Source organism: Cydia pomonella, chromosome 1, assembly GCF_033807575.1.
Source record: "Cydia pomonella isolate Wapato2018A chromosome 1, ilCydPomo1, whole genome shotgun sequence".
Taxonomy (NCBI): Eukaryota; Metazoa; Arthropoda; class Insecta; order Lepidoptera; family Tortricidae; genus Cydia; species Cydia pomonella.
The window spans coordinates 2,504,630-2,532,492 of record NC_084703.1 but is presented as its reverse complement, the minus strand read 5'-3'; the positions used below and the strand labels follow the sequence as shown (position 1 = coordinate 2,532,492).

Below are 27,863 nucleotides of genomic sequence, written 5' to 3'. Positions count from 1 at the left end.
GTCGGCGACACCTCCTCGTAACTCATGAGGCCCTGGTACTTGCTACTTGCTAAATTAATTATTTGGACAGTTTTTTCTCAATTTTGGCCACCGTAGCCTACGGAGACTAACAAGAAACGCTAAGCGGTCTTCGTAGTCTATGGGTGTTGCTATATTACGGGTGTCACATGCGTGTTTCTGACTTATGAAGTAATTATTTTTACTAAAGTTTTTTTCCTACTCCTCTACTGTTATCTGTCATTTCAAATACTATAAAAGACTTTCCATCCGTTGAGAACAGTAAGTAACAGTTTGTATCATAGGAACGCAACGTAACAGGAATGCAAACGTAACGCAGTTGAGTACTTCGAAAAATTACGCGTAATGATTGATTGGCTTGCGGCAGTACATACTACAACCCAAAATTTTGAAAAATGTACCTATAAAAGGTAATTGACGGAGCATCTTTTCCGCAACGGCACAGAAAATGTAAAAAAAAAAACATACAACCGCGCTCCACCGTAACATGTAAGTCGGGTGACAATGCAAAATTATGGTACCATCGAGATGATCTGATGATGGAGACAGGAGGTGGCCATAGGAACTCAATGATAAAACAACGCATTCGGGATTTTTAGAATTCTCTTGATGGGTAGTAGTTCCATGTGTAAGGATAAATACAGTCAGCAATAAAAGCTTATACCAAAAATTATAGTTTTGCCAAATACTTATTTACTTCGGGAAATCGTTCATATTTGACATTATTGTTAGAAGGTAGAAATACCTAGTAAAAAAAAAAACAGTTCTTGGTTTTGATTCTATTTAATTCTATTGATTTGGCGATGGAGGCAGATATATTTCACTAATACATACAGTTATTTTTATACATATAGTCATAAAGAGGCAAGAAGTAGATAACAAAGATATTGGCTCTTTTTTTTAAATCCAGAAACTTAAAAGGTTGAAGCAGCGAAGTAATTCATGGAAAGTAAAAGTCAAGTTTACAATAAACAATTAACTAATATTATGTATAATTGGAGTTGATCGTGTCATTCACGAAGACGCGTGCCTTGAGTCGTATTCTCATGTTATTAAAGGTTAGATTTGACAAATCTGCGCGTCATGGTGGATGACACGAACTGTTTAATTTTTCTATTTTTTTAATAAAGTTTTTTAATTACTTTATGCGTTTCAAAATGTCACGTGGTGGTTATGAATGTAATAAATATGATATGGCACATACATTGTTAAGTTAAAATACAGGGTGATTCAGGAGACGTGAGCAGGATCAAGCTTTAGCACTCAGTAAGTTATAAGCAACTGTTTCGTACCAGTATTTGTGAGATTAACGTTCTTTTATTTTTTACTGTTCAAAAAAAAATGTTATAATTTATTTACGCCATGTATGGTCACTCTATTTGTTTTATCCATAACAAGTGACAAATTGAATGTCATCGGAGTCTGGTTACTTCTGAAAAATCGTATCTCCCTCAAGTGTGACATTTTGTTTTCTTCATAATCAAACTGCTGTCATAACGGTTAAGAGGTTTTATTTTTCTTAATAAAGTGTTGTAGGGTGTCCATGATTGTAGATTATTAAATTTGTTCTAAAAGCGAGATTGTTTTACTTAAATATGATGATGAACGGTTCATTAACATTTACTGATTGTGTAGGCTTAGTCCTGCTCACGTCTCATGAATCACCCCGTATATAATATAATATATATTTATAATATAATAAACATTTTCTGATACATATCCTTTGATTCATATTATTGACGATTGGATTTCAAAAAATAATGGTTTACAGTGTTTTGAATTAACTTTAGGAGTTGAAAAATATATCATACAATAAAAGTTGAATCTACGAATTTATGCAATATTATCCATTTTAGGTATCTCAAAATGAAAAGGGCGTATTTGCAAATGTCATATTATCAGAATTGTACAGTCAGCGTCAAATACTTTGTAGCATCCAAAGTAGCCAAATAGTTCGGTACACCATATATTTAGTATGGTGTACCGAACTATTTGGCCACTTTGACTGCTACGAAGTATTTGACGCTGACTGTACATATTTCTTAATATTATAGTTATGTAAAGCCCGACCAGAAATATATGATCATTGTCAAGAGGGCGCTGTTATTCTCATGTTTTTTTTTTGTTTATACTACGTCGGTGGCAAACAAGCATACGGCCCGCCTGATAGTAAGCAGTATCCGTAGCCTATGTACGTCTGCAACTCCAGAGGAGTTACATGCGCGTTGCCGACCCTAACCCCCTCCCGCCCCTCGTTGAGCTCTGGCAACCTTACTCACCGGCAGGAACACAACACTATGAGCAGGGTCTAGTGTAACACTATGTGTAGGACAGTTCAGTTTTGTATGGAAAATGTAGTTCCAATGTAATTCCGCAATATGGCGCGTGATCATATATTACTGGTCAGGCTTTGGGTTTCTTTATTAAATTGGGTTATTTCTGTCGTAAAATAGTATAATGCCTAAGAGATATAGAAAATATTGCATTACAGAAGAATTGAAACAATTCTTACTACGATCGTATTAAGGTATTTAGTCAACAGGACAAGCTCCGATATGCGTGTCCCTATGAGCAGCCGATAACGGTATCGATATCGGTTGCTCCCTAATCTGTATATTCCTTATACACCCAGTGAAGCCGCGCTTAGATCGGACTCCGCGGACTCTCGCGACGGCCTTCTCGTGGCCTCCAATGTAGAGGGCCGAGCGGGTGTCGGTGGAGGGGCCGGTGCCGAGGCCGGCGTCGCCGAAGTGGTTGTCGACGCCTACGGACACCACGTGACGGGCTTTGGCCACTGAAAAGAAAAGGGATTTGTTAATTAATTTTTTTTTGTATTATTTTTGTCATAAAATATATTTTGTTATCGAGACTGACCTTTTAAACTGCGCAATGTAGTTATCGTTTTATCTCATAACCAGCTTGATTTTAACATAATAGGTACTAAATTTTCATTGAGATTACGAAGGTATTAAACATTTTAGTACAATTGGAAATTTGAAAATGGATCTAATTTTGCCTCATATCGTATGTTGATGACTTTTTAACCGACTTCAAGATTTCAAAAGAGGAGGTTATCAATTCAGTTGTATGTTTTTTTTTTGTTTTTTTTTTTTATGTTTGTTACTCCATAACTCCGTCATTTCTGAACCGATTTTTAAAATTCTTATTATTACATAATTAGATATATGTATGTAATTAATCGGTTACAAAATCAAACAAAAAAAACTCACAAAAACAATGAATATTAATTAAAGAAATTTCACATATTAATATTATTATTTATTTTAATTTCACATTTTATTTTGCAATTTCTCTAATTAATTTTTGTTGTTATAAACAGTATTTATTGTTAGGTTCATTTGATTTGAGTAATTTTTGACCTTGTGACATTTATTTATTTATAATTATGCAAATTAACATTACATAATTAGATATATATAGGTAATTAATTGGTTTCAAAATCAAACAAAAAACTCACAAAAACAATGAATATTATTTCAATAAATTTCACATTATTAATTTTATTTTCACATTTTATTTTGCGTTTTTGTTAATTTATTTTGTTGTCATAAACAGTATTTATTGTTAGGTTCATTTGATTTGAGTAATTTTTGAACTTGTGACATTTATTTATTTATAATTATGTAAATTAACATTACAATGATCCATTATGGACATAGTTTTCAAAACAATTGATTCAATTCAACTAGGTATAATGCACGCGTAATATACTTAAATTATTGCAAATAACTGTACAACTTGACACTGCTAAGACGTCATCTATATTTGATCGCAAACCCCGTGTATAGAAGGCGGCAGATAATTTCGCCCCGTCACCCATAGAGCAGAGTGGCGCAGTGGAAGCGTGCTGGGCCCATAACCCAGAGGTCCGTGGATCGAAACCACGCTCTGCTATGACTTTTTGCTTTTATTTTTTGTTTATATTTTTTTGCTTTATTTTTTTTTATATATCTGTCAAGTATTAAAAACAAGTTTTCTTTTGAACTGATAAAATATTTTTTTAATGCTGCTAAGTTTTTAGTCTATTCCTAAAGCATAGCTAATGATTATTACTGTTTCTAATAGAACTCCAACCAAAAATATCTATGTATATATATAAATCCTTGACAAATCTTCTCGTGTATTTCAGCATAAGATGTCTTTGTGACAACAAACTCTACTCTTTGGTGACAACATTACACTGAAGAGCAATAAAAAATAGATTTTTAACCCATTTTAATTGCTCTTGAATGTATATGACATTTTTAAAACATGTCTCAATCGTTTAGATTGTTAAATAGTACTGCAATCCATTTTTACAAGCTTTTATTTAACTTGTCCTGTTAGTATGTATGTGTGGGTCAAATCTCGGAAGCTAAATTTGACCCACTTCCCGGTTTCCGTTTTAGCTGAAATTTTGCATACATACATATGTAAGTCGGGTGACAATGCAATATTATGGTACCATCGAACAGATCTGATGATGGAGACAGGAGGTGGACATAGGAACTCTGTGATAAAACAACGCAACCTAATTGTGTTCAGGGTTTCTAAAATTGTCTCGATGAGTATTAGTTGCGTGTGAAAAGAAAAGTACCATCGGCGATAAAAACCTGTAACAAAAATTATATTTCTGCCCAAAACTTATTCTAATCAATCAATCAATTTTTAGATGTTATGGCATCTGTCCATCGGGACAACTCCGCCAGCATCAAGGTTGCGGGATGCAGAAGCTCGGTGATATTTTTATGAGTCTAGTGTGACAGCTGTCATATTTGTACAGAAATGACAGCTGTCAAGCGTCAAATGTTCTAGAAAATGTACCTCGGCCATGTGGTGACCGAGGACTTAAAAGATGATAGCGTCATTGAGAGGGAAAGGAGGGCGCTGGCGGTTCGCTGCAACATGTTGGCCCGCAGGTTTGCACGATCTAGCATTGAAGTAAAGATTAGTCTCTTTAAAGCCTTCTGCCTAACTTTATACACGTGCAACCTGTGGGTCAATTACACGCAGCGAGCCTTTAACGCCCTCCGTGTACAATATAACAATGCGTTCAGGGTGTTGTTGGGGCTCCCGCGCTACTGCAGCGCCTCAGCAATGTTTGCGTACGCGCACACGGAGGGGTTTGGCGCGGTGATTCGTAAACGTATCGCATCACTCATGCGCAGGGTGCGCGGGAGCCACAACACCATCCTGAGGGTCATAAGTGAGAAGACGGACTGCCCCATTCTGGGACACTGCCGGGTGCCGGGTGTTCCAGGGGGTGGCAGATACTTAAACTATATTATTATTATTGTTATTTATTACTTTTTTTGGCCTGTACAATACTAACATACTCGTAGCTTAAGTGTTATGTAAATATAATAGAACAGGTTTATAATAAATCCTTGACGTACCTTGGATCTTGTGCCAGTTGCCGTCACACAGCGAGGTGGGCTCAGCAAGCTTGTAGCTCGCATGGAACTCGCCCTTCCCGTTCTCCACGTTCACCACCACCTCGTTCTCCAGCAGCTCCAGGACCAGATAGTCCTTCTTCCCGTGGACGGCCAGGAGCAGGCCGGTGGTGTTCCGAGGTTTGATCTCCATGGAGACTGAGAGGCTGATTCCGACGCGGAAGTTGGATTCTTGGAGCTGGTGATAGTAAAAAAATCTGTTACCTATCATAATTAATAAAATCTGTTGCAATTTTTTTTATGGCATTCGGTGTAATGATATTAGGGGAAATGAAATTTAGGTGTAACGTAGCATCGGAATTATGAAAAGTGGGGTAACAAATCAGTTGTCAAACAATAAAGTTGGCAAACGTTCTTCAGGCTATTGAGTTTCGGGAAAACGTTAATTCGGGGAAACAAACCAGCGGCGTTTCGTAAGTATGGTAAACAAAGCAGATGGATTTTAAAAAATCGGGGAACTGTTTTCGGACAAGTGAAAATCGGACAAGTCAGTTTCGGAAGATCGATAGGTTACCAAAAAAATCGGTTTAAATGCAAGTTCACGTATTTTAAATTAGGAATTGACTTTAAAATTTTTACTCCTTTGGAATCGGAACAAGCTAACTGACTGAGTGAAGAAATGCACCATAACTGTCAAATTGTAATGAAAACACTTTCACATTGCTGAGACAAAAGAACATGTTTGCAACAAGATGCGTTGTCTTCACAAACCTTAGAGGATTTAACAACCTGAGTCGCCTTTAAGAGCTTACCCCTCTGTCGAAATCTCGGCCAATGGTCATATGTATGGAGTCTGGAATTAAGAGGAGTGGCATCTCTTATGGTAGAACTGTTGCAAAAGTGTCCAGCTGTCGGCTATAAACAATACTTCCAAATCTCTCCAGAGTATCGCTAGAGTAGCTGAGAACCTAGGCGTTATTAACGGAGTGAATTGCGCTGTGTATGATTTGATTTTTTTTTTGTTCAAGTACTCTAGGTATTGTAGCGCCACCTATTTAAAAAAAATTGATGACACTTTTTGGTACATGGAGATTTCGTTCCTTATCTCCATCTTCCGTAGTCATATGTATTGTATGGGCTGACGTTTATCTGACATAGCTATTTCTACGTTACATACAACCGTTTTTGACGACCGGTTTGGCCTAGTGGGTAGTGACCAAAGAATATAATACTCACTAGGAGAAGAACGCTAACTCCATACAAAAAAATGCCCCTTTCAAAAGTTCGTTTATACTAGTGGCGCTCTCTTTGTATCTCAGTACTAAAATTGACAACCGGTTTAGCCTGGCGGGTTTTGGTAGGTAGTGATCCAGTTCTAGCTAGTGGTTCTGGGTTCGAATCCCGGCGACGGAATTTCTTTTTGTATTTTTTCATTTTTTGTTTTTGTTGGGGTGAGGTTTTTAAGTATTTAGTATTTATCAAATAAAAAAATATTATGTTACATATTAATCAAAATCACAGGCATCTTTTGTCCTAAGAGATAATGATATCTATATTTTAAAGTTTTTTCAATATAAAAGGTAACAATACATTTTATTATCAAGTTATAAATATTTTTATTCCTATATATTAGGATCAAAAGAGCTTAATTCGTTCGAAAAACATACAATAGGCAGGAAAAAAGTCATTTTCTATACAAATTTATGTATCGGACGGGGCTTGTTGAACTAACTGTGACACTTCCATATAATATCTACATACCTATATGAATTTTATTCAATGAGACCACAGGTCGGTAATTTCGGTTCATTATTGATGTGGGTACCAAATAGTTAACCTATCCTGTGCGTGTGATTATCTTTTGATTTTTTTAAGGCGTTATTTATGTTTAGGTCGTCTATTTTTAGCGCATGTTTTAATTCCCAGATCACCTTCATAACAATAAATAGAAGTCATTAAAATCTTCATGATAAAAACAATTTTATATATATACATATACTATTTATTGCATTTAATATAGCTTTTTATATATCTAAAACATGATCTTTGGCACATCTGATTTTACTCCACAATTGCAATTAGTGTAACTTGTAATCATATCACATATATCAGCCCAAAAAACTAAAAATTACATGAATATATGACAGACAAAGTTGTTATTACATCTATCCGATTGTCGGACACTTTCTGCTCCACAGCTCAGTGCAGCGGTCTTGTTGATGGTCACCGGGAAACTACAACTAGTCACAATTATGTGGCGGATCCGTGCCTTTTGATTTTGAGCCTTTCCAAGGAAATGATATGACGCCCAAGGATTTTTTGCTCACGTTCACCCTCTAAAACAAAACAGTCACATTTTAAACAATACTATAACCTAATTACTAACCTTGCTAATAGCTACCAGAGTTCTAAATTGCCAGCTAAAACAATGTTAGATTTTACATCTATGATGAATTTAGATTGTAATTTTGGACGCGATAGGGCGGCCGTGCGACTTAAGAGGGTGGTAAGATTAAATTTATATATTTGAATTTGGCAATAGTACACTTATTTTATTTATAATTAAAATATTTCTTACCTTGAAATAATTGTTGTTTCTTAGTTTAGTACAATGGATTAAACTTTAACCGAGTCTGAGCGGAGATACTGTGCGGTGGATTTTTAATTTTAAAACTTAATCAATAAATCTATTTCAACAACATAAATCGTTATTTAATCATTTTATATGAAAACTGATAGTTTTGAAAATGAAAATAGTTTTGCGTCAATGACTTTGACAGCATTGACATTGCAGACTTTTGTCTATGTTCTAACCGGCCAGACCCAAGTGCAAGGCTTTTTGGAGGGTATATGTGCCTCTGACCTCCATAGATTTTATGAACATAGACAAAGACAAACTGAAATAGGTAATAATTTATATAAAATAATAATAATTTACATATGGTAGTATGACATAAATCAAAATATTTGATAAAAATGATTTTATTTGTTCCCAAAGTTGAATAGACAAAGTCAGATAGGAGCAATGTTGCTGTAACAAAATATTTTTATATTAATAACTGGTATCTATTTCCAGAAAGTCAGACCACACATGCGCAATTATGAAGCGTCATGTCTTTCTAAGGAAGTCGACAGGCCTTGGTAGTGACCCTGCCTACGAAGGTGATGGTCCCGGGTTCAAATCCTGGTAAGGGCATTTGTTCGTGTGATGAGCATGGATATTTGTTCCTGAGTCATGGGTGTTTTCTATGTATTGATAAATATTTATATATTATATATATCGTTGTCTAAGTACCCTCAACACAAGCCTTATTGAGCTTACTGTGGGACTTGGTCAATTTGTGTAATAATGTCCTATAAATATTTATTTATTATTTATTTATACAAACAGCCATACATTTGACGTGCCCCTCTCGCGCAAATATCGGCTGTTTTGTACAGAAAATGACAGACAAGGCGTCTCCAGTTGTTAAATCCTCCAAGACACAAACTTTATAATTATAATTCAATATTAATTATTTAAATAAAGGTCAATTTTCATTAAGCTTTTCAGATAAAACCTTCGAAATTAAAACGAAATCTATGTATATTAAAAGAATCGAAAGCTTTTAAGACATGCTTTAAAATTACTCAACTCATTACTCAAAATTACTCAAAATACAAAATGAATCAAGATTTCCACCAAGGTGGCAAGTATGGCTCGATTTCTCATCAATGTATTTAAATACAGGTATCAAATGAAACATTAAAAAAAGGAAAACTTACCTTCAAGTAGTTGCTAGTGGTATTCGTCGAAGGCCCGAAGTACACACCATCTTCAATATTGTCCGTGCAGCGCAGGGCGTTGACTCTGCGCAGCACCTCGGTGACGTACTGCCCGTTCATGATGAGACCCTTGAGGCAGCCCTTGAACGGTTGGTAGAAGTCCTGGGAGTAAAAAAGATAAGATATTTAATTTTGAAAATTTCCTTCCTTAACGAGATTTAGAGTTCCACAAAAACAGATCAAGTGATCGGTCTAAATCTGCAACTGATTTTTTCTTTTACTTTTTTTCGAAATGATGTTTTAATTAACCAATTATTAGAGTAAAATGTAGTACCAGTAATATGTTGATCACGCGCCATATTGCGGAATTTCATTGGAACTAAATTTGTCATACTAAACTGAACTATCACTCTATACATGAGAATAACAGCGCCCTCTTGACAATGATCATATATTTCTGGTCGGGATTTACAATACAAACTTAAACTAATTAAAAACTGATTTGCATTTGTATGTAATATTCATGTCGATATTTCAGTGACAGTTTTGAAAGCCAAAAAAATAAAAATACTTAGATCAAGTTGCGTTTTCGCACCGCATTGGGTATTGTGGTAATTTTTGACGTACCTTATATCTAACCTTGGATATGCATAGGCTAATATAACGATCATAACCACCAAATCACCCTGAGATACATCTTTGTACTGTCAGCACTCTTTAAATGTGCTTCCAAACCACGTTAACCAACTGCCAGTAACATTTTCGCAATCTATGTTGTTGTATATACTTTTTGCTGGGAAGAACAGAGAAAAGTATTGATGTGTCCTAAGCAATAAGTCTCTGATGAAAAGGTAGCGTCTCCTTCGTAAACGAAACTCGGCACTATCTGCTTAAAATTTGCGACTGGAAAAACTTTTGACTGTGTGGTATGGTTTATTTATATTGATTTAATCTTTATTTCACAATACATGAAGGTACAGATGGCGGACTTAATGCCTTAAGGTATTTTCTACCAGTTAACCAATGGGTTAAATCAGAAAGATTAAGTAGGTGCAGTGTCTTTTGAAGTAAATGAATTTGTAACCAAGACTGTATATGATATGAATATAAATTATATATTAATAAACTTACACAAATACTTAATAAAAATAGACATACATATATTGATACATACATAATTATATTATTTTCTATACAAACTAAAACAGTCTTAGCCATACAGTTTCCGACAAGCAGCAAGCAAATTCGTATTGTACGAAGGGTCGGCCTGAAAGCCAGCGTTGTAGTAGGTAAGCCTGCTGCAACACATGCTGAGGTTCGCTCCTTTTTAGCATCATAATTTTAAAAGTTTTTTATATCAACATGTAAATATAAATTTGTGCCTAATTAAGTTTCATTCTAAGGCTTGTAATGTTTTATAGCATTGCCTGTAAACATTTTTCAATGTGGTGTTGAATAAAAAAAATCCGTATACCAAGTGTGAATCATTAAGTTCATGAAGAAGAAAAGTGTGTCATGGAAATACTTGCGCAACATGCGCTTGAATGTGAATTTGGTCTGCGCTTGTCTGATAGAGAGTGGGAGAACGAGAATCTGATTGCCTGAACAGTGAAAGAATTAGACATGAAACCCGTTCGGTGTTGTTCGATATGTTGTGTCCAGACTTCGATACTCACTCCAAGATGCGTCTTCGCGATCTCAGCGCTCTTCAGCCCTCCGTAATAGTATGGAGCGGCCAGCGGCACCGGATTGCTGCAACTAACACTCGCTTCCCCAACCATCTGGTTGTCGACGGTCAGTTTCCCATGACCCCTGGTGCGGCTGACGGTCACCGTGTGCCAGTCTGTACCGCTGTAGGTGTCGGGGGAGACGATGGTGGCTGTGTCGCCACCGCAGTTGAAGGTGAAGTGTATCTGAAAGGTTTAGATGAGATTAGTGGTAGAATTGGAGTTTACCAAGTGCATCGTGAATCTTGACAGGCAAGGTTATTTGTTTTTTTTTTATACTACGTCGGTGGCAAGCAAGCGTACGGCCCGCCTGATGGTAAGCAGTCTCCGTAGCCTATGTACGCCTGCAACTCCAGAGGAGTTACATGCGCGTTGCCAACCCTACACCCGCCCCTCCCCCCTGGTTGAGCTCTGGCAACCTTACTCACCGGCAGGAACACAACACTATGAGTAGGGTCTAGTGTTATTTGGCTGCTGTTTTCTGTAAGGTGGAGGTACTTCCCCAGTTGGGTTCTGCTCTAGATCTGGAATGACATCCACCGGCTGTGCCCTACCACACAAAGCGAGATGACATTCACAATGCCCGTACCTCTCTTTTGGACGTAGTTTAAGGACGTACCCTGGTCCAAAAGTATTAGGGTATTTATTTAATTTGGCCTCCTTTAACTTGTTTTTGTTGATATTTTTTTTTGCTTTATATATTCATAATGACGCGATGTATTGATCCGAATACCAAAGAGGAATGGCGCTACTTTTTGATATTTAACAAATTTAACAATTTATCAGTGAAAGAATAAGGATCAATATCAAATAGGGTTCTAAAAGTTTTAATCGTGTGTCAAAAGATGGCAGTAAATTTACTGTGGCTACTAAATTTTCTTTGAGAATCCACCTCTATTTGAAATTGTCGTTGCTAATACTAGTGTGTTTCACTTTGATTATCTGGCAGAAATCGTTAAAAAAGCTATTGAGACAAGCTGTGATATAAACCCCCACAAACCTTTATTCCTACTTGACATTTTTTCTTTGAATGACTTACTTATTATTTTTTATTATTGGAGTTTGTGGGCCTTTGAATGCCACGTCGACCAGGCAGTGATCTATTGTGAGAGCCCTTTAAAGTTCATTACTGATGCCCGTTGAATCCAGGAAATTCCAGATTCTTTGGGCCGTAATGTTCTGTACCTCATAGAGTTGCAATACGTGCCGCCCTAAGTGGGTACTTCTTTTTTACATTAGTGGTCCACAGGAACAGAGAATGTGCATTGCAGTGCAGTAAAATGACTTACTTAAATACCTTTCATAGCCAGAACCTGGTCAGGAGCTCTTTCAGTGATTGCGTAGATGATGCTACCATGTTTTCCGAAGGTCCTCAAAGTCACCATAAGATCCAGTACATTCTATATTACTCTTAAAACTAACCTGAGCATCCTTCATGTAAATAGCCAAGAACTGGTCCGGAGCTCTTTCAGTGGTGGCATAGAAGATGATACCGCCATGTTTGTCGAAGGTCCTCAAGGTCACCATCAGATCCAGTTCATCTGACTGCCGGCCAGGCAGCTTGGCGTACTCGATGCGGCTGTCTTCACGAGTACCTGATGAAATACAAGCAACCGTTAATGTCTGGAAAGAACAGAGCTGGAGGTATTTTCCACGGTGAGCCAATGTCAGCTGTTGAATATACACTTTTGAATTTTTTTCCCATTTAAGTAGGTTTCCTAACAATGTTATTCTTCACAGAAGAATATGTAACTATTAATAACCAAAGTATAACTCATACAAATACAAGTCTCGGAAAATTCAGATCGAAGACTCGAAGTTCTAATTACGTCTGGCTAGTAAGGGCTTGTGGACAAATCACGCGAGGTTTTTTCGGCTACTTTCTGACCCCCCCTACCCCTTGGTGATATTTGGTGAGGTTCTTGGCGAACCCCCCCTTTCCCATATATATTCACGTGTATTTATTATTAATTTTTTCGTTCGACCTAATTTTAAGATAAATAGTACTGTATAGAGTAAATCTTGTTTAGACTTGCTATTTTTAAGTGCCAAGTGAAGATTTATGTTTAAAAAAACCGAGAAAACGTATGTTTAGATATTTTTTCTTAGTGTTGGTCACCATAGAAAAATACACGTGAGGTTTTCTTATACCCCTCCTCCCCCGAAGTGATCTCTCGTTTTTTTTCGTAAACCCCCCCCCCCCCCCTTTCGTACCTCACGTGATTTGTGCACAAGCCCTAAGTAGTTCCTGTTCGGTTACCAGAATTTGCAAATTCCCTTCCTCTATCACCTTAGCGTTTATGTCAGTTACTGCTTTGAAGTTCAGTTCACATGGTTTTTAGGGTTCCGTAGCCAAATGGCAAAAAACGGAACCCTTATGGATTCATCATGTCCGTCCGTCTGTCCGTTTAAGTCACAGCCACTTTTTTCCGAAACTATAAGAACTATATATACTGTTCAAACTTGATAAGTAGATGTATTCTATGAACCGCATTAAGATTTTCATACAAAAATAGAAAAAAAAATTTTTTTTGGGGGTTCCCCATACTTAAAATATTTTTTTTCATCAAACACATACGTGTGGGGTATCCATGGATAGGTCTTCAAAAATGATATTAAGATTTCTAATATAATTTTTATCTAAACTGAATAGTTTGCGCGAGAGACACTTCCAAATTGGTAAAATGTGTCCCCCCCCCCCCTGTAACTTCTAAAATAAGAGAATGATAAAACTAAAAAAAATATATATGATATACATGACCATGCAAACTTCCACCGAAAATTAGTTTGAGCGAGATCTAGTAAGTAGTTTTTTTTTAATACGTCATACATGGTACGGAGCCCTTCATGGGCGAGTCCGACCCGAAAAGAGTATGATGTCAGTTAATGAAAATATTATGGTCCTTGACAACGGGCTTCCACGACGTAATATCCCGTGGCGGTCTGAGTCCGGCAGGTTCAGACGCAAGGCTGAATCGGTCGTCAGCATGCGAAACCCTTGCCTAATAGGAACATGGAACGTGAGGACAATGCTGCCGCCAGGAAAAATAGAAGAACTCAAGATGGAAATGGATCGACATAGAGTAGATATTTTGGGAATAAGTGAAGTCAGGTGGGGAGGAAGTGGCGATTACTGGAGTGGAAACCATAGAATAATATACACAGGAGCTAAACAAGGATCGAATGGGACGGCATTGCTACTAAACAAAAAATGGGGACGAGAAGTGGAGAATACTATTCATCACAGCGATAGAATAACAGTCATCAAGCTAAAAGCACAACCGCAAAATATTGTAATTTTTCAAATATATATGCCCACTGGATCCCACCCAGAAAGTGAAATAGAAGATATGTATAACAATTTAGATTCATTATTAGATATGGTCAATGACAAGGATTATCTAATTATTATGGGGGATTTTAATGCAGTAGTTGGAGAAGGCAAAGATGGGAAAGAAGTAGGCAACTTTGGATTAGGGAAGAGAAATGCTAGGGGCAAAAGATTAGTACAATTCTGCAATGAAAACAAACTATCACTTGCTAATACGCTATTTCAGCAACCAAAACGAAGACTCTATACTTGGAAGATGCCGGGAGATATCAATAGATACCAGTTAGACTACATAATTGTGAAACAAAAATATCGAAACAGCTTGGTGCATTGTAAGACCTTGCCAGGTGCTGATATAAACTCCGACCATAATCTACTTATAAGTAAACATTTTATAGAAAAAAAGAAGAATATAAAAAAGAATAAGAGAAAAAATATTGATCTCACTAGACTTAAGGACCCGGATATAAGAGTGCAATATAGTAATGCATTGGGAGACAAATTAAAATTAATTAAAGAAGAGGATATAGAATATAATAATAGTAACAATTTGCCAAAGGACATAGAATATAAATGGAATAAGGTTACTAATATAATAAGGACAAGTGCGGAAGAATACTTAGGAAAGAAAAAAATAGTGCCAAGAAAGGATTGGTTAACGAAAGATATTATAGACATGATGATTGAAAGAAGACATTATAAGGGTAAAGCTGGCAATGATAGTGTAATAAAGTACAAGCAACTAACAAATAAAATAACTCTCAAATGCAGGGAGAGAAAAGAACAAGACGTAGAAAGAAAATGTGATCAAATAGAACACCACATGAATAGGGGACATATGGATAAAGCATATAAAAATATAAAAGAGATGAATAGGAACTACAAAACAAAGAGTACTGTGATATTAGATGAGGAAGGAAAAATGCTTCTAAACGATAACGATATTATAAATAGATGGAAAAGGTATATAGAAAACTTATATGAGGGCCAAGGCTTAGACATAGAAGATATAGAACCCGAAATAACAGTTGATAAAGATAGAATAGGCCCGGATATACTTAGGGAAGAATTTGACAAGGCGCTAATCGGAATACAAAATGGAAAAGCTGCAGGCGATGATGGCCTATACATTGAATTCATTAAGAACGCAGAATGTGATCCCATTCAAGAAGAAATTTTTTCGATAACGCAAGATATATACAAAACAGGAGTTGTACCAAAGGATTTCCAAGTCAGTAAAACTATCACGTTGCCAAAAAAAACGAATACATTAAAATGCGATGAACACCGGACTCTAAGCTTAATCTCACAGGCATCGAAGATATTACTTAAAATCATCCAAAATAGAATTAGACCAGTTATGGAAGAATACCTTGGACCAGACCAATATGGATTCCGACAGAAAAAAGGTACGAGAGAGGCCATACTGACGCTGAGAAGTATTGTAGACAGGAGAATAGACCTGGGCCAAAACACACATATAGCCTTTATTGACTTGGAAAAAGCCTTTGATAGGGTCAATTGGAAAAGCATGATGACAATTTTAAGGGAGGCAGGCTTAGATTTCAGAGACCGAAGAATGATTTTTAATTTGTATAAAGATCAGGAAACAATTATCAGTGTGGGAGAGGAAAGTTGCAGAGCAAGGATAAAACAAGGAGTGCGGCAGGGTTGTCCACTCTCACCCCTTATCTTTAATATATTTATGGAGTGTGCCATTAGAAAAGTTTTAGAAAAAACTGAAGGGGGAGTCAAATTTAATGGGGAAAGAATATCATTTATTAGATTTGCGGACGACATAGCAGCACTGGCCCCAAGTTCAACAGAATTAAAAAGAGTAATGAAACAGATGGATCTAATTTTTACACAATTTGGACTCAAAATTAACATTAATAAAACTAAAACACTAATTGCTTCAAAATTTCGCCCGGTTAAGGAACAAATTGTCATCAGAGGGACACATATAGAACAAGTAAACAAATTTAGATATTTAGGCAGCTTAATTACACAAGACTCCAGATGTACAGATGAAATAATATCAAGGATAGCAATGGCGAAAACAGCTTTCAACGCCAAAAAACATTTGCTAAAGGCTAAGATATCTAAGAATATAAAAAAACGCCTAATTAAGATATACATCTGGAGCATCGCTTTGTATGGGTGTGAGACGTGGACAATGAGGCAGAAGGATAGGAAACGCTTGGAGGCTTTTGAGATGTGGTTGTGGAGAAGAATGGAGAGAATAAGTTGGACTGAGAAAAAAACGAACGAGGAAGTGCTGGGAATTGTTGGAGAGAGGAGAAACCTACTGAGGACCATAGAGAATAGACGAGGAAAAATGATAGGTCACTTGATAAGACACGACACTTTCTTTAAAACTATTTTGGAAGGCAAGATCGAAGGTAGAAGAGGAAGAGGAAAACCACGAGCAAGTTACACGCAGCAACTAAAAGGAAAAGTAAATGTCGTGTCTTACAGGGACCTAAAGAACTTGGCCGAGGACCGCGAAAACTGGCGTCTACTCCACCGACAAGAGCCATGCTCTTAAATGATGATGATGATGAGATCTAGTAAGTAGTTTTTTTTTAATACGTCATACATGGTACGGAGCCCTTCATGGGCGAGTCCGACTCGCGCCTGGCCGCTTTTTTTACACTTAGCCTCATTCATGTCGGCCGCCAAACTGGCCTAGACTATACCTGCCTGCTCGGTTTTAAGTCATGTTTAATGTGAAATTGCGCTTAAGTATATTGTACAGGTACAGTCTTCATGGGCGAGTCCGACTCGCACTTGGCCGCTTTTGATAGTCATAAAATTCAATTCAAAATTCAAAATTCAAAAATTTATTCTGCAAGTAGGCCTCAGGGGCTCTTTAACAAGTCAATACAACATTTATAGTAACATCATAATAGTGACATGAAAAATACATAACAACATTTATAAATACAACAGCCAATACCTGGGTAAACATTACATTATAATAATCTTAAAATAAATAATTACTACAACACAATAGAGATGTATAGTCTCTATGGTTAAAAACACATTAAATCTGGAGATGTAAAAGGTCCCCAATGTCAGAGTACTAATACTTATAAAATTTGGAGGTGTAAAGTCTCTCCAAGTGTGAAAATAAAATTTATACTAAATAAATAAACCGCGTCTGGACTGTTAAACTAGCAGTCTCATAAACTAATGCTACATTCTGTACATAACTAGTATGTACCAAGTCAAGTATATTATACAATATGACAGAGACGTATAGTCTCCACGGTTAATACATTAAGTATAGAGGTACATACGTAAGAGGATACTCTCTTTGGCTTATCTCAGGGATTACACTCACCAAACCTATAGCCCTCAGTAGGATCACCGATAGTATAGTGTCTGTCGTGTGCCAACGCGCAGCCTGGTTGTGGTTGCGGTGCCGGCCGCGGCGTCGTCGGTCGCAATGTCACCGGAGCTGGAGCCTGGGTGACAGGCGGTCTGGTGACTGGTTCCACTCGGGCTGGAATGGACCAAGCTAATTCAAAAATGGCCAGGATTTAATCGCATTTAAACACGTTTGTTTGTACTAGTCTGTTATTACAAGCTTTTATTAACTTTCACCTGACCGTTGTCTGTTTGTAATCAAATCTTGCAAGTTTTTGATCCACTTCCCGTTTTCCGATTGAGCTGAAAATTTGCATACATATGTAAGTCGGGTGACAATGCAATATTATGGTACCATCGAGCTGATCTGATGATGGAGACAAGAGGTGGACATAGGAACTCTGTGATAAAACAACGCAACCTAATTGTGTTTAGGGTTTTTAGAATTTGCTCGATGAGTATTAGTTGCATGTGGAAAGAAAAGTACAGTCAGCGAATAAAGCTTGTACCAAAAATGAATTTTTTGCCAAAAACTTTTTAGTTATAAGATTACTGCTAATGTAATTTTGTGTACTTACCTAATATGATTGCAATAAGATAAGATAAAGATAGTTATTTATTCAAGTAGGCATATTACAATGCGCTTATGAACGTCAAATTAAGCTACACCGGCTCTAACCCTACACTTCTGACCCGAGAAGATTTAAATTCCCCCTCAATTGAAGGAGGGTATCCCAATATGGACCGGCAAGAAACTCGGCGGGACACATCTTTTCAAAACATTAGATCTTATAATTAACATGCATTAAATAAGAAAACAAAATACAATAAATGCTTTGTCTTGTCTTGTCTTAAATTAGTGTTGATTAAGACTCAAGTCCTCGGCTTTAAGACTCGACTCAGTTTTTCAGACTCTAATAATTAAGACGAAACTCGAGTTCTTTTTAACTTAGAGACATGAGTCTTTTGTAGAGACTTGAGTCCTTCTCGGAAAACTTGTATTTTTTTACAAATAACTTCGAAATGCGTTGTATTTATGTAAAATTCATGGATGTACATAACATGAATCATACAATAACACCTATTTCCTTTACTGTAGTTTAGGTAAGACCTATAAAATTGTTGACTGAGTCTTTATCCGGAGACTCGAGTCCTTTTGAGTTGCGCTTAAAAAAGACTCAATAAAGGACTCGACTCGGGACTTAAAAGACTCAGAAGTTTTTTAAGCTCTGAGTCTCGTAAAAACGAGTCGAGTTCTTCAATTTAGACTTGAGTTCCTACCAATACTAATTTCAATAAAGGTTTGCTAGATGGGTATGGGACGTGCACTTCGGAAGGTCTGTTAAGTGCCACCTAGTGACCTAAACCAGTAATATAAACTTGATATTGTTTATTTGACTTACACTGCCCCAATTAACTATAAGGCTCTTCTTAAATTAGAAAAAATACCGTCAAAGGTTCTAGCAAGCTAAGCTAAGAAGATTGGCCCCTGCGAGGGATTTGGTTGTAATTTGAGGTGCAGTAGTGGCAGGTCCTAAGAACACTGTATGCGTAATATCAGCCTTCGATCTTCTTTTGTTTCAGACTTATCCACGAAAATGTCAAAAAATCAAGATAATTTTTAAACTGTTATTGCAGCTAAACCAAGCAAGCGAGAGCATCCAAATAAATTCAGAATTAAGGAGCATAAAATGGGGTTCATAATGCATATTTTTACAGACATTCATTTCCTTGAACTTGGATGAAAAAAATAATGTAATTTTTTTCTGCTCCATTTTTTTGCCACTTTTCGCGGAGACACAACTGTATGATTTTGGGGTTGGCCCCATAGTAAAAGCTGCTCAATATGACCTATATATACAGCCCGTAAATTATTACAGGTGACTAAATAAATACCCTGTATGTATATTACAACGCGTATGTGCACCCGGTGTGCAAAGGCCTTAAAAATAGAGAATGATTACTATAGTACCAAATACCTGGTGGTGGTTGGGTCTCCACTTCACCCTGGATCGGATTGTCGGGTGCAGGAGGCGGTACAGTTGGCAGTACGTGGTTAGTTGGTTCGACTCTGTGTTCCTCCCACGTCGTTTCTAAAACAAAGTTCACATTAAGTCTTTTTAACTCCAAGAACGACCTATCTGGTCTAGTGGGTAGTGACCCTGCCTATGAAGCCGAAGGTCCCGGGTTCAAATCCTGGTATAGGTGAAAAACTTAAGTAAGTCACCTGTTGTATGTAGTTGTGACGTGTTCGAATAGACAATACATGTTTAAAAGACACACACAAACAAAACATATGTCTATTCGAACAGTCACAACTACATACAACAGGTGACTTATTTAAGTTTTTTACCTATTAAGTCATTTATTCGTGTGGTGAGCATGAATTTTCATGAGTCATGGATGTTTTCTATGTATTTAAGTATTTATACAATATTATACCGGGTGTTTCCTGTAACACGAGCAAATAATTAATATATAATATATTGTAGTGTTAAAACGATATAACTTTTGATTAACAACTTATAAAAATTATGAAATCTTTAGATTTTATCTTTTTCATACAAATTTAATATTATTTTCAATGTACGCTGACATCAGTGTGTTTGACGTTGCTTGTCACGCTTTAAACATAATAAAATTCGCAATACATTGCGTCTTAGAATTAACTTCAATGTGTAATAAAAATTAAAACAAGTTATTTTTAAAAGTAGCTGAACAAATGTTGTTTAGTTTGAGGAGTACAGCCTACAGTTTAATTTATTGCTCCTGTTACAGGAAAAACCCGGTATATATCGTTGTCCAAGTACCCGCAACACAAGCCATTATTGAGCTTACCGTGGGACTTACAAGGAAAGGTAGCCAACTGTCCGGTTCTAATTTGATTCATATTTATATATGTTATAGAGTAGTCTAAAATAACGGACACGTATTTTTTATTAGCTGCCCAAACTCAACCTATTGGGAGAAATTGTCCTTCAAATTACTAAAAAGTTACTAAATCTTCTAACTCCTATAGAAAGTGATGCTCCAGCAACTTGCTAGTTAATGGCTTGTTTGAGTATATGTTTGAGTACAGGAAAAATCGAATCGGAACCGGACAGTTGGGTACCTTTCCTTGTTAGTCACTTTGTGTCATAATGTGTTCGTGTAATTTTTATTTATTTAAGAACCTTTAACCTTTTAACCACCTTAATCTGATATGTAAGACACAATATCCAGCTCATGTCACCGCAGTCTGATGACTAAGACAAAACTTCGTGTAACTTCGTACCGGCGGCGACACACCCTTGATTAAAAAGTTAAACGCATCGTAAATAGTGTATCGCAAAATTATTGGGTAATTAAGTCACGGCGTAGCCTAGGGAGGGTGATTACTAATATCTTTTGTCCCAAGAGAATTTGAAATAGAGATGGATTGCCAAAGAAAATTTTGTTCATGTGGTAAAACATCGTCTGGTAATTCATTAACTAACCTGACGAAGTAAATCCACTGATAGTGTCCCCACGCCGTCCAAATGTAGCCCCTCTTTTACTCGCAGGCTCGAGAAGATTCAAGACTCGTCCGTTGATGGTGGCATCAGCTATGCAACCCCGGAAGGCGGTCTTTGTTACGGCCTTGTGGGTGACCACGTAGTTTGAGTACCGCCGGGTTTATATATTAAACCATCGTCTAGTAATTCAATTACTAACCTGACGACGTAAATCCACTGATAGTGTCCCCACACCGTCCAAATGTAGCCCCTCTTTTACTCGCAGGCTCGAGAAGATTCAAGACTCGTCCGTTGATGGTGGCATCAGCTATGCAACCCCGGAAGGCCGTCTTAGTTGCGGCCTTGTATGTAGCTACGTAGTTGTGTGTGCCGCCGAGGAGGAGAACGCCGTCTAGGATGTTGAGTGGCTCTGGGGCTGAGTCGGAGCTGAAAAATATAAGTTTTATTTAAGATACAACGATGAGTTAAACCTAATTTCGAAGACATAAGGTCCAACGATGATCAGCTAAGGGCCAGCCCATACTAGCGTCGGCGTCTAGTCGACTCTATGGCTGCTGCTCGACGCAATGTTGGCGCAACTGCGCAGTGACGCTATTTTTCATAGCGCTGACTAGACCCTGACGCTCAAAAGACGCTAGCATGTCTCTAAAACCAAAAAAAGATTTATTGAATAAGATGCGTAAAATCTAAGACAATTTCGTGCTTTCGAATTTGACAGGTAAACGAGATGGCGCTGTTCATCGCCATACATGTTGAGGTAACTCTGATCAAAGGTCAAAAGGTTCACACAAGTGTTTTAATGCCTAATTATGTACAGTTACATACACTATTTTATCTACACACATAAACTTTATATGATATGTCCCGGTTACGACACGACGAATTCATCAAGACCATCATAGAAGGGAAAGTAGAAGGAAGAAGAAATAGAGGAAAGCCAAGAAGGGCATACATGGATCAAGTGAAGGAGAAAGTGAACGTCGTGTCGTATCAGGCCGTCAAGGAAGAGGCCAATGAAAGGCATGCCTGGAGATTGCTTCACCGACAAGAGCGCAGCTCTTAAATTTATGATGATGATGATGATGATATATTCATTAACCCAAATTATAGCCAACTTTGGGGCATCGTTGCTCTCTTGGCGGAACTCCAGATATGGCGTGGGTGGCGTCACCGAAATATTTATATCGCTCATTTTACACGAAAATTTTGCTATATGTAGTTACTTTAAAAACAACAAAACATATACATTTTATACTTAAAACTAATTAAAAGATAAACTGTACGTCAAATGGCGGTAAATGAAAACTTTTTTCACACATGTCACGTATTCGTAGTTTTTTTTTTTAATTCAGAGACAAACCAAAGTCCAAAGTATTTCCGTATCATTCGGTACAAACTAACACGCGAGATATGTCAAAATTGTATGCAATTGACATTTCATTTCGAACAAAAAGGCATCTCGACCGATATTAGAATAGAGGCCAAATCGAATTGCATTTTTTTCATAGATGTTCCAAATTTGAATTGAACCAAATCGATATTGATGTAGTTATGAAGCAATTACAACATCACCACAGATAATAAATTGGTTGTAACAAAACAGTTTATCGTAATGTTGGCCATCATTTACGGATTTCGAAGGCATCATAGAGGGTATATGATATGTGTGTAGATAAAATAGTGTATGTAAGCAAGCCAAGCGTCATCAGCCCGACACCTGTTCGCCACCGACACACTACACCTGCCTGGCTTGTGGCCGTGTTTGCCGCTCCCGTATTGGCCTACACAGCCATTAAAAGCGCTGCCGCCCTACGTGACACTGTTTGAATAGTCTGTAATAGACTCAAAGGCCAATGATATAGATAAATACTATTTAGTACCTGTAGTGATCATAATCGTCGACTCTCATCCTGAGCGCGGCGCCGTGACTCACAGTCACCACGTGCCATTGCGAGTCGTTGTATGTCTGCGACGTGTCCAGTGTGTCTCGGGGACTCATAAGCACTAGTTTTCCTGTGAAACAAGAACAAGTAACCGTCAAAAATATTTTTGACACACACTTTTATTGCCGACCGCACTTTCTCTTTTTTGTATGTACCTATATCAAGTACTTCTAGAGACCTTTCAAATGAGCCTAAATTCAATGTGTTTACGTTTACCCATCAAAGAGTTCATTTGGCTACCTTCCGACTGCATCATCAGATCAGCTCCATGTTAGCATACTATTGCATTGTCATCGGAAATACGGAAGTATACCAAATTTCAGCTCAAACAGACACCAGGAAGTGGTTCGAATTTCAGTTACAAGATTTGAAGCACATATATATGTGTAGATTTATACAAAGATACGCGGTGAAGCTAAATAAAAGTGTGTAATAATAATAATAATGAGGGCGAGTCACCGTCTGCCGGAAATAAAATTGAATACCGTTTTATTAGGCAGGCGTCCGGTTTTTTATCCCATAGCCCAGTATTTAGTCCATCGCTTTCACCCAATAGCCCAGTTCATTTTAGATTCCATCAACTCTCAAATAGTCCTTACACCCTGGCGGGTGCTGCCTCTGCGTGCGTCCCATGACGCGGGCAAGGGCAACATCCGCTAGGTGTACCCCTTACATTTCATTAAAGTGTCAAAAGGGCCTCTACGTGTTGGCTTCGGCTCCGCGCACGCCTCCCAAAGGTCCGGAACACCATTGTTCCGTGATGGGAAAGACATACAAATATACATATAAAAGTGTGTAATAATAAAAATATAAGGAAAATTATAATTTCGTCAAAAGTCGCCGTTTAGGGGAATACCAGCGTTGGCCCATCCCGGCTAACACCATGCTGAGTCGGGACCATTTCGTGGCTAATATGTGTCATGTAATCTTATACCTTTAAACGAGCAATTCTTGTAAACATATATATATATACTTCTGTGATCTCGGAAACGGCTCAAACGATTTCGCTGAAATTTGGTATATGGGGGTTTTTGGGGGTATAAAATCTATCTAGATTAGTCTTATGTTTGGGAAAACGCGTGTTTTAGAGTTTCATGCGTTTTTCTTTCGACGCGGAATATGGTCGCTAATTTCGTGTTACTGGCCACTGTCCCTCTGGTCCAGCGGGTTAAGACGCGGACTGCTAAACGAGTGTTACGGGTTCGAATCTCGCCCCGTGACTAACTTTTGTTTTTTTTTATATGTACAAGTTTATATATAATTTTTTTAATTTTTATTGTTTTAGACAAGTTTAATTTAGTAAAAAAAATTACTTAAGATTATAGGGACCGTGCGCGTTGGAGGGTCTGTCATCTTGTGGTCTGAATCGGAACCATAAACAGGCACATTTACACGTCAAGTGTTTTCTTGTGCATAGTAGGTTCTGCCATCTTGTGGGCTACATCGGAACAAAAACATCACATTTACGCCTCGCGCCAAAAATCTGACGGCTCCTGTGCTGCCTCCTATAGTTCATGCACGCTCCCTATCACTTATACACCACCATATTACAATAAATAGTTATAACCGAGCAAAGCTCGGTCGCCCAGGTACTGTAATATTATACGAGTACGTTATAATGTTATGTATTCGTTTCGTTTTGTTCCTCTTTTTATCTGTATATTTTTGCCACGAATAAATTATTTCTATTTCTAAAATGTGTCTTGAAAATGAAAATGAAAATGATTTTTATTTCATAAATGTTGGGTACACATATGACAAACAAGGTTGGGTCTTCCTAGTAGGTAAGAAATACCTGTGTCAGGAAGTCCCGCTCCTCCATAATAAACAGTGGTTGTTTGTAACAATTGTAACTATCTGATTAATTATCTATAACTTAAAAACTAGAAGTACTTATTACTCATTACGACGACAGAGCAGTTGTAGTAATAATAATACCCTTACGGCTAAATAGGAACCTGTAGTTGGGTGCGTCTGTGTGTGCGTGATAGTGATTGTGTGTGTGTGTGTGTGTGTGTGTGTGTGTGTGTGTGTGTGTGTGTGTGTGTGTGTGTGTGTGTGTGTGTGTGTGTGTGCGTGCGTGCGTGCGTGTGTGTGTGTGTGTGTTGTGATTTAATTAAAATCCAAAATAAGAACAAAGTTGTTTGTGATTCACAAATAAAAATCCTACCGATATAGTTCGCATAAATTATGAGAAGAATAACAAAGGATAAACGCATCATAGAAACAAATAACCAAGGCTCGGAACCGGTTTTTTCTTCATACAAAAAATACCGGTTTAATTACGTTCTTTTTCGTTCTTTGGTTTATTATTAAATTTTTAATGGGACTATCTAATAATGCGAAGTTGTTACCTAAATACATGATCCAGTCCTACGTAAAGAGTATAAAATAATTAAAAATATTGGGCTATTTCGGGATTTCAAAATAAACCGATTCCGAGCCCTCCAAATAAGTACAAGTATTTACTTTACAAACTGTCTTGGAGGTAGCAAAATCAAGACAAGACGAGAGGCTGTCCTGTATTATTGGCGTCACCATTCTATTTGTGTTGTGTGTTTTGTTGGTCTGCAGATTGCCATTGGAGAAAATGGTCCTGTCAAGCAAGGCGCGGAAACCGATTAAATTTCCAAACCGTTAACATGGACTTGGCGCAAAACCTTTTAATTTCGGTTTCGTTCGTAATACCATATTATTTTTGAACCGGTTATTAGGAGAACATTTCCATAAAGTTCCTGTCAGTTTAGAACAATAAATACCGGTTTATTTCTGTCGGTATTTTTGTTTACGCGGCCGGCACTCCACCAGGCTGGCCGGGCGTTTCGTCGCACGTCGAATAAACCGGTTTATTTAGGTTACAATAAAGTTCTTAAAACGTTCGCGTTCTTATGAAGCTCGGAGTAACCGAAATAAACCAGTATTCATCGCTATTTCTAAAACCGTTTCCAAACCTTGCTGTCAAGCTTGTATCCGTCCGCCATTGCAAATTGTAAAGTGTACATTACGGTTGATTGCAGAGTGTACATTAGATGTTCCAGCTACGATATTACGTTGCAGTAAGTTGAGGGGGGCCGAAGTGGTCCATTCCGTCTAAGTCCTTCCTTTAATATATCGACAACTGCTTGTAGGATACCAGTAATATTACTAAAAGGTTTAATAGAAGTAGTATTACATTTAAATAAATAAATATATTAAAGGTAGGTGGACTTAAACGGACTGGAGCCTTCGAGCAACACTGGGAAGGGAGACGGCATTCATACTATTTCCCCTCTGCCGCATAGGTACAACTGTTCCTATGGCGGTGCATGTTGTGACTCGTCATCGAGGTGTGCAAGATTTGTCTTTGACGTGTGTCATTTTCTATGTATTTGTGTCGTCATTACAGATTGGATTTTGTATGTAAACGAGTGAGAAGTGCGACTGTGTACACGTTTCCCCCCGCAAAAAACGGCAGAATGATTTGTTCGGTAAGATATCGCTTAGACTCCTCCCTTCCGATGTGTCGGAAGCCGGTGTTGCTCGAAGAATGGAGCACTTTGCCTGCCTCACCTTACAGCATGTGGTGCGTATTTGGGATTCCTTACCATTGGTCAGAGACAGTGTCAAGCTATCCTGCATAGTAGGCGTCTGTGTTCTACTTATGTAGACAAATATCAGTCCGTCAGGCTGATCCGTCTTGAACTTCAAGGTCAACTGCAGGCTCTCTGTTGAGATGTTCATGTAGCGAAGGGTGCTGTCACCGCCTGACAAGGATACTAGGGATGCGAACTGAAAGAAAACAAAGGCTTTAACGTAACAAAGATACAGATCGAAATACAGTATAGCCCGAGAGTCACGTTACATAAAAATGCAATAAATTAAAAAAGCACTCTGTATCTTTAGGTATTTAAATAAAAGTAAACAAAATCTACCCTCAAATGGCTCCTTAAGCCATTTGAGGGTAGAAGAAAACATTACATGATCAAATAATGTAGGTTATATTCAGGTCGTTGAGTGACAAATCCGGGTGGTTTTGCGTTTGGTTGGTGAACCAATAAATGTTATAACTACCCGAAAATGTACAGATCGTTTGTACACTTTTAATTAAATACCCTTTTATATTAAAGAAAGAGTATAACTCGGTCACCAAGTTCTTACATCCATCTTCCTCCTTCTCTTTCTAAAGCCTGACCAGTAAAATATGATCACGCGCCATATTGCAGAATATCATTGGAACTAAATTCTTCATGCTAAACTGAACTTTCACCCCATATATGAAAATAACAGCGCCCTCTTGACAATGATCATATATTTTTGGTCAGGCTTTGCGTACCTTGCACCCATCTCCAACACCGATAGACTCCACGCTGTTCTTGCTAAGATCCACAATGTCCTCGTTCACGTTGACCTACCTCATGCAACCGTCGAAGTCTTGGTCAGAGATCTGGATGACCTTGTTGTAACCAAGTTGCTGACCAAACATCAAACAACCGACCTCGGAGCTTCCCATTTTTCTTATAAAATTACAAATATTTTTTACCTTGCATCCAACCAGGCTCTGCTAAGATCCACACTGGCCTCGTTCACGTTGATCTGCCTCATGCAACCATCGAAGCCCTGGTCAGAAATCTAGATGACCTTGTTGTTACTAAATTTCTGACCAAACTTCTAACAACGAACCTCCGAGATTTCCATTTTCGTTATTTTAGAAACGTTTCTTACCTTGCATCCGTCTCCAACGCCAATAGACTCCAAACTGTTCTTGCTAAGGTCCACGCTGGCCTCGTTCACGTTAATCTGCCTCATGCAACCATCGAAGCCCTGGTCAGAGATCTAGATGA

The 27,863-nt window shown here is 37.7% G+C and overlaps 1 protein-coding gene, 1 long non-coding RNA gene and 1 other non-coding gene across 3 annotated transcripts; 1 reads left to right on the top strand and 2 right to left on the bottom strand.

Annotated features, from left to right (window-relative positions):
- Positions 1-782: 782 nt before the first annotated feature.
- LOC133526539 (laminin subunit alpha-like) lies at positions 783-27,863 on the bottom strand. Its single transcript, XM_061863219.1, has 11 exons — positions 27,745-27,863; positions 26,628-26,811; positions 22,981-23,113; positions 21,300-21,526; positions 19,586-19,699; positions 17,581-17,742; positions 12,326-12,498; positions 10,853-11,089; positions 9,177-9,338; positions 5,415-5,649; positions 783-2,812 (listed from the first exon to the last, which is right to left on the bottom strand). The coding sequence occupies exons 1-11, from the start codon at positions 27,826-27,828 to the stop codon at positions 2,550-2,552; spliced, it is 1,974 nt and encodes a 657-aa protein (XP_061719203.1). The 5' UTR covers positions 27,829-27,863; the 3' UTR covers positions 783-2,549.
- Trnam-cau (transfer RNA methionine (anticodon CAU)) lies at positions 3,862-3,933 on the top strand. Its single transcript has one exon. It is a non-coding gene; the product is annotated as a tRNA-Met (tRNA).
- Positions 7,109-8,581, bottom strand: LOC133526721 (uncharacterized). The gene is made up of 2 exons (XR_009800764.1): positions 7,990-8,581; positions 7,109-7,747 (listed from the first exon to the last, which is right to left on the bottom strand). It is a non-coding gene; the product is annotated as an uncharacterized LOC133526721 (long non-coding RNA).

What these genes read in the sequence shown, in the direction of transcription:
- LOC133526539 (XM_061863219.1), bottom strand. Translation starts at nt 27,828, where the DNA reads ATGAGGCAGATTAACGTGAACGAGGCCAGCGTGGACCTTAGCAAGAAC. An exon ending in GACACTGTCTCTGACCAATG is followed by an intron (nt 23,114 to 26,627) that starts GTAAGGAATCCC and finishes CTTGTTTCACAG; the next exon opens with GAAAACTAGTGCTTATGAGT. An exon ending in GACGATTATGATCACTACAG is followed by an intron (nt 21,527 to 22,980) that starts GTACTAAATAGT and finishes TATATTTTTCAG; the next exon opens with CTCCGACTCAGCCCCAGAGC.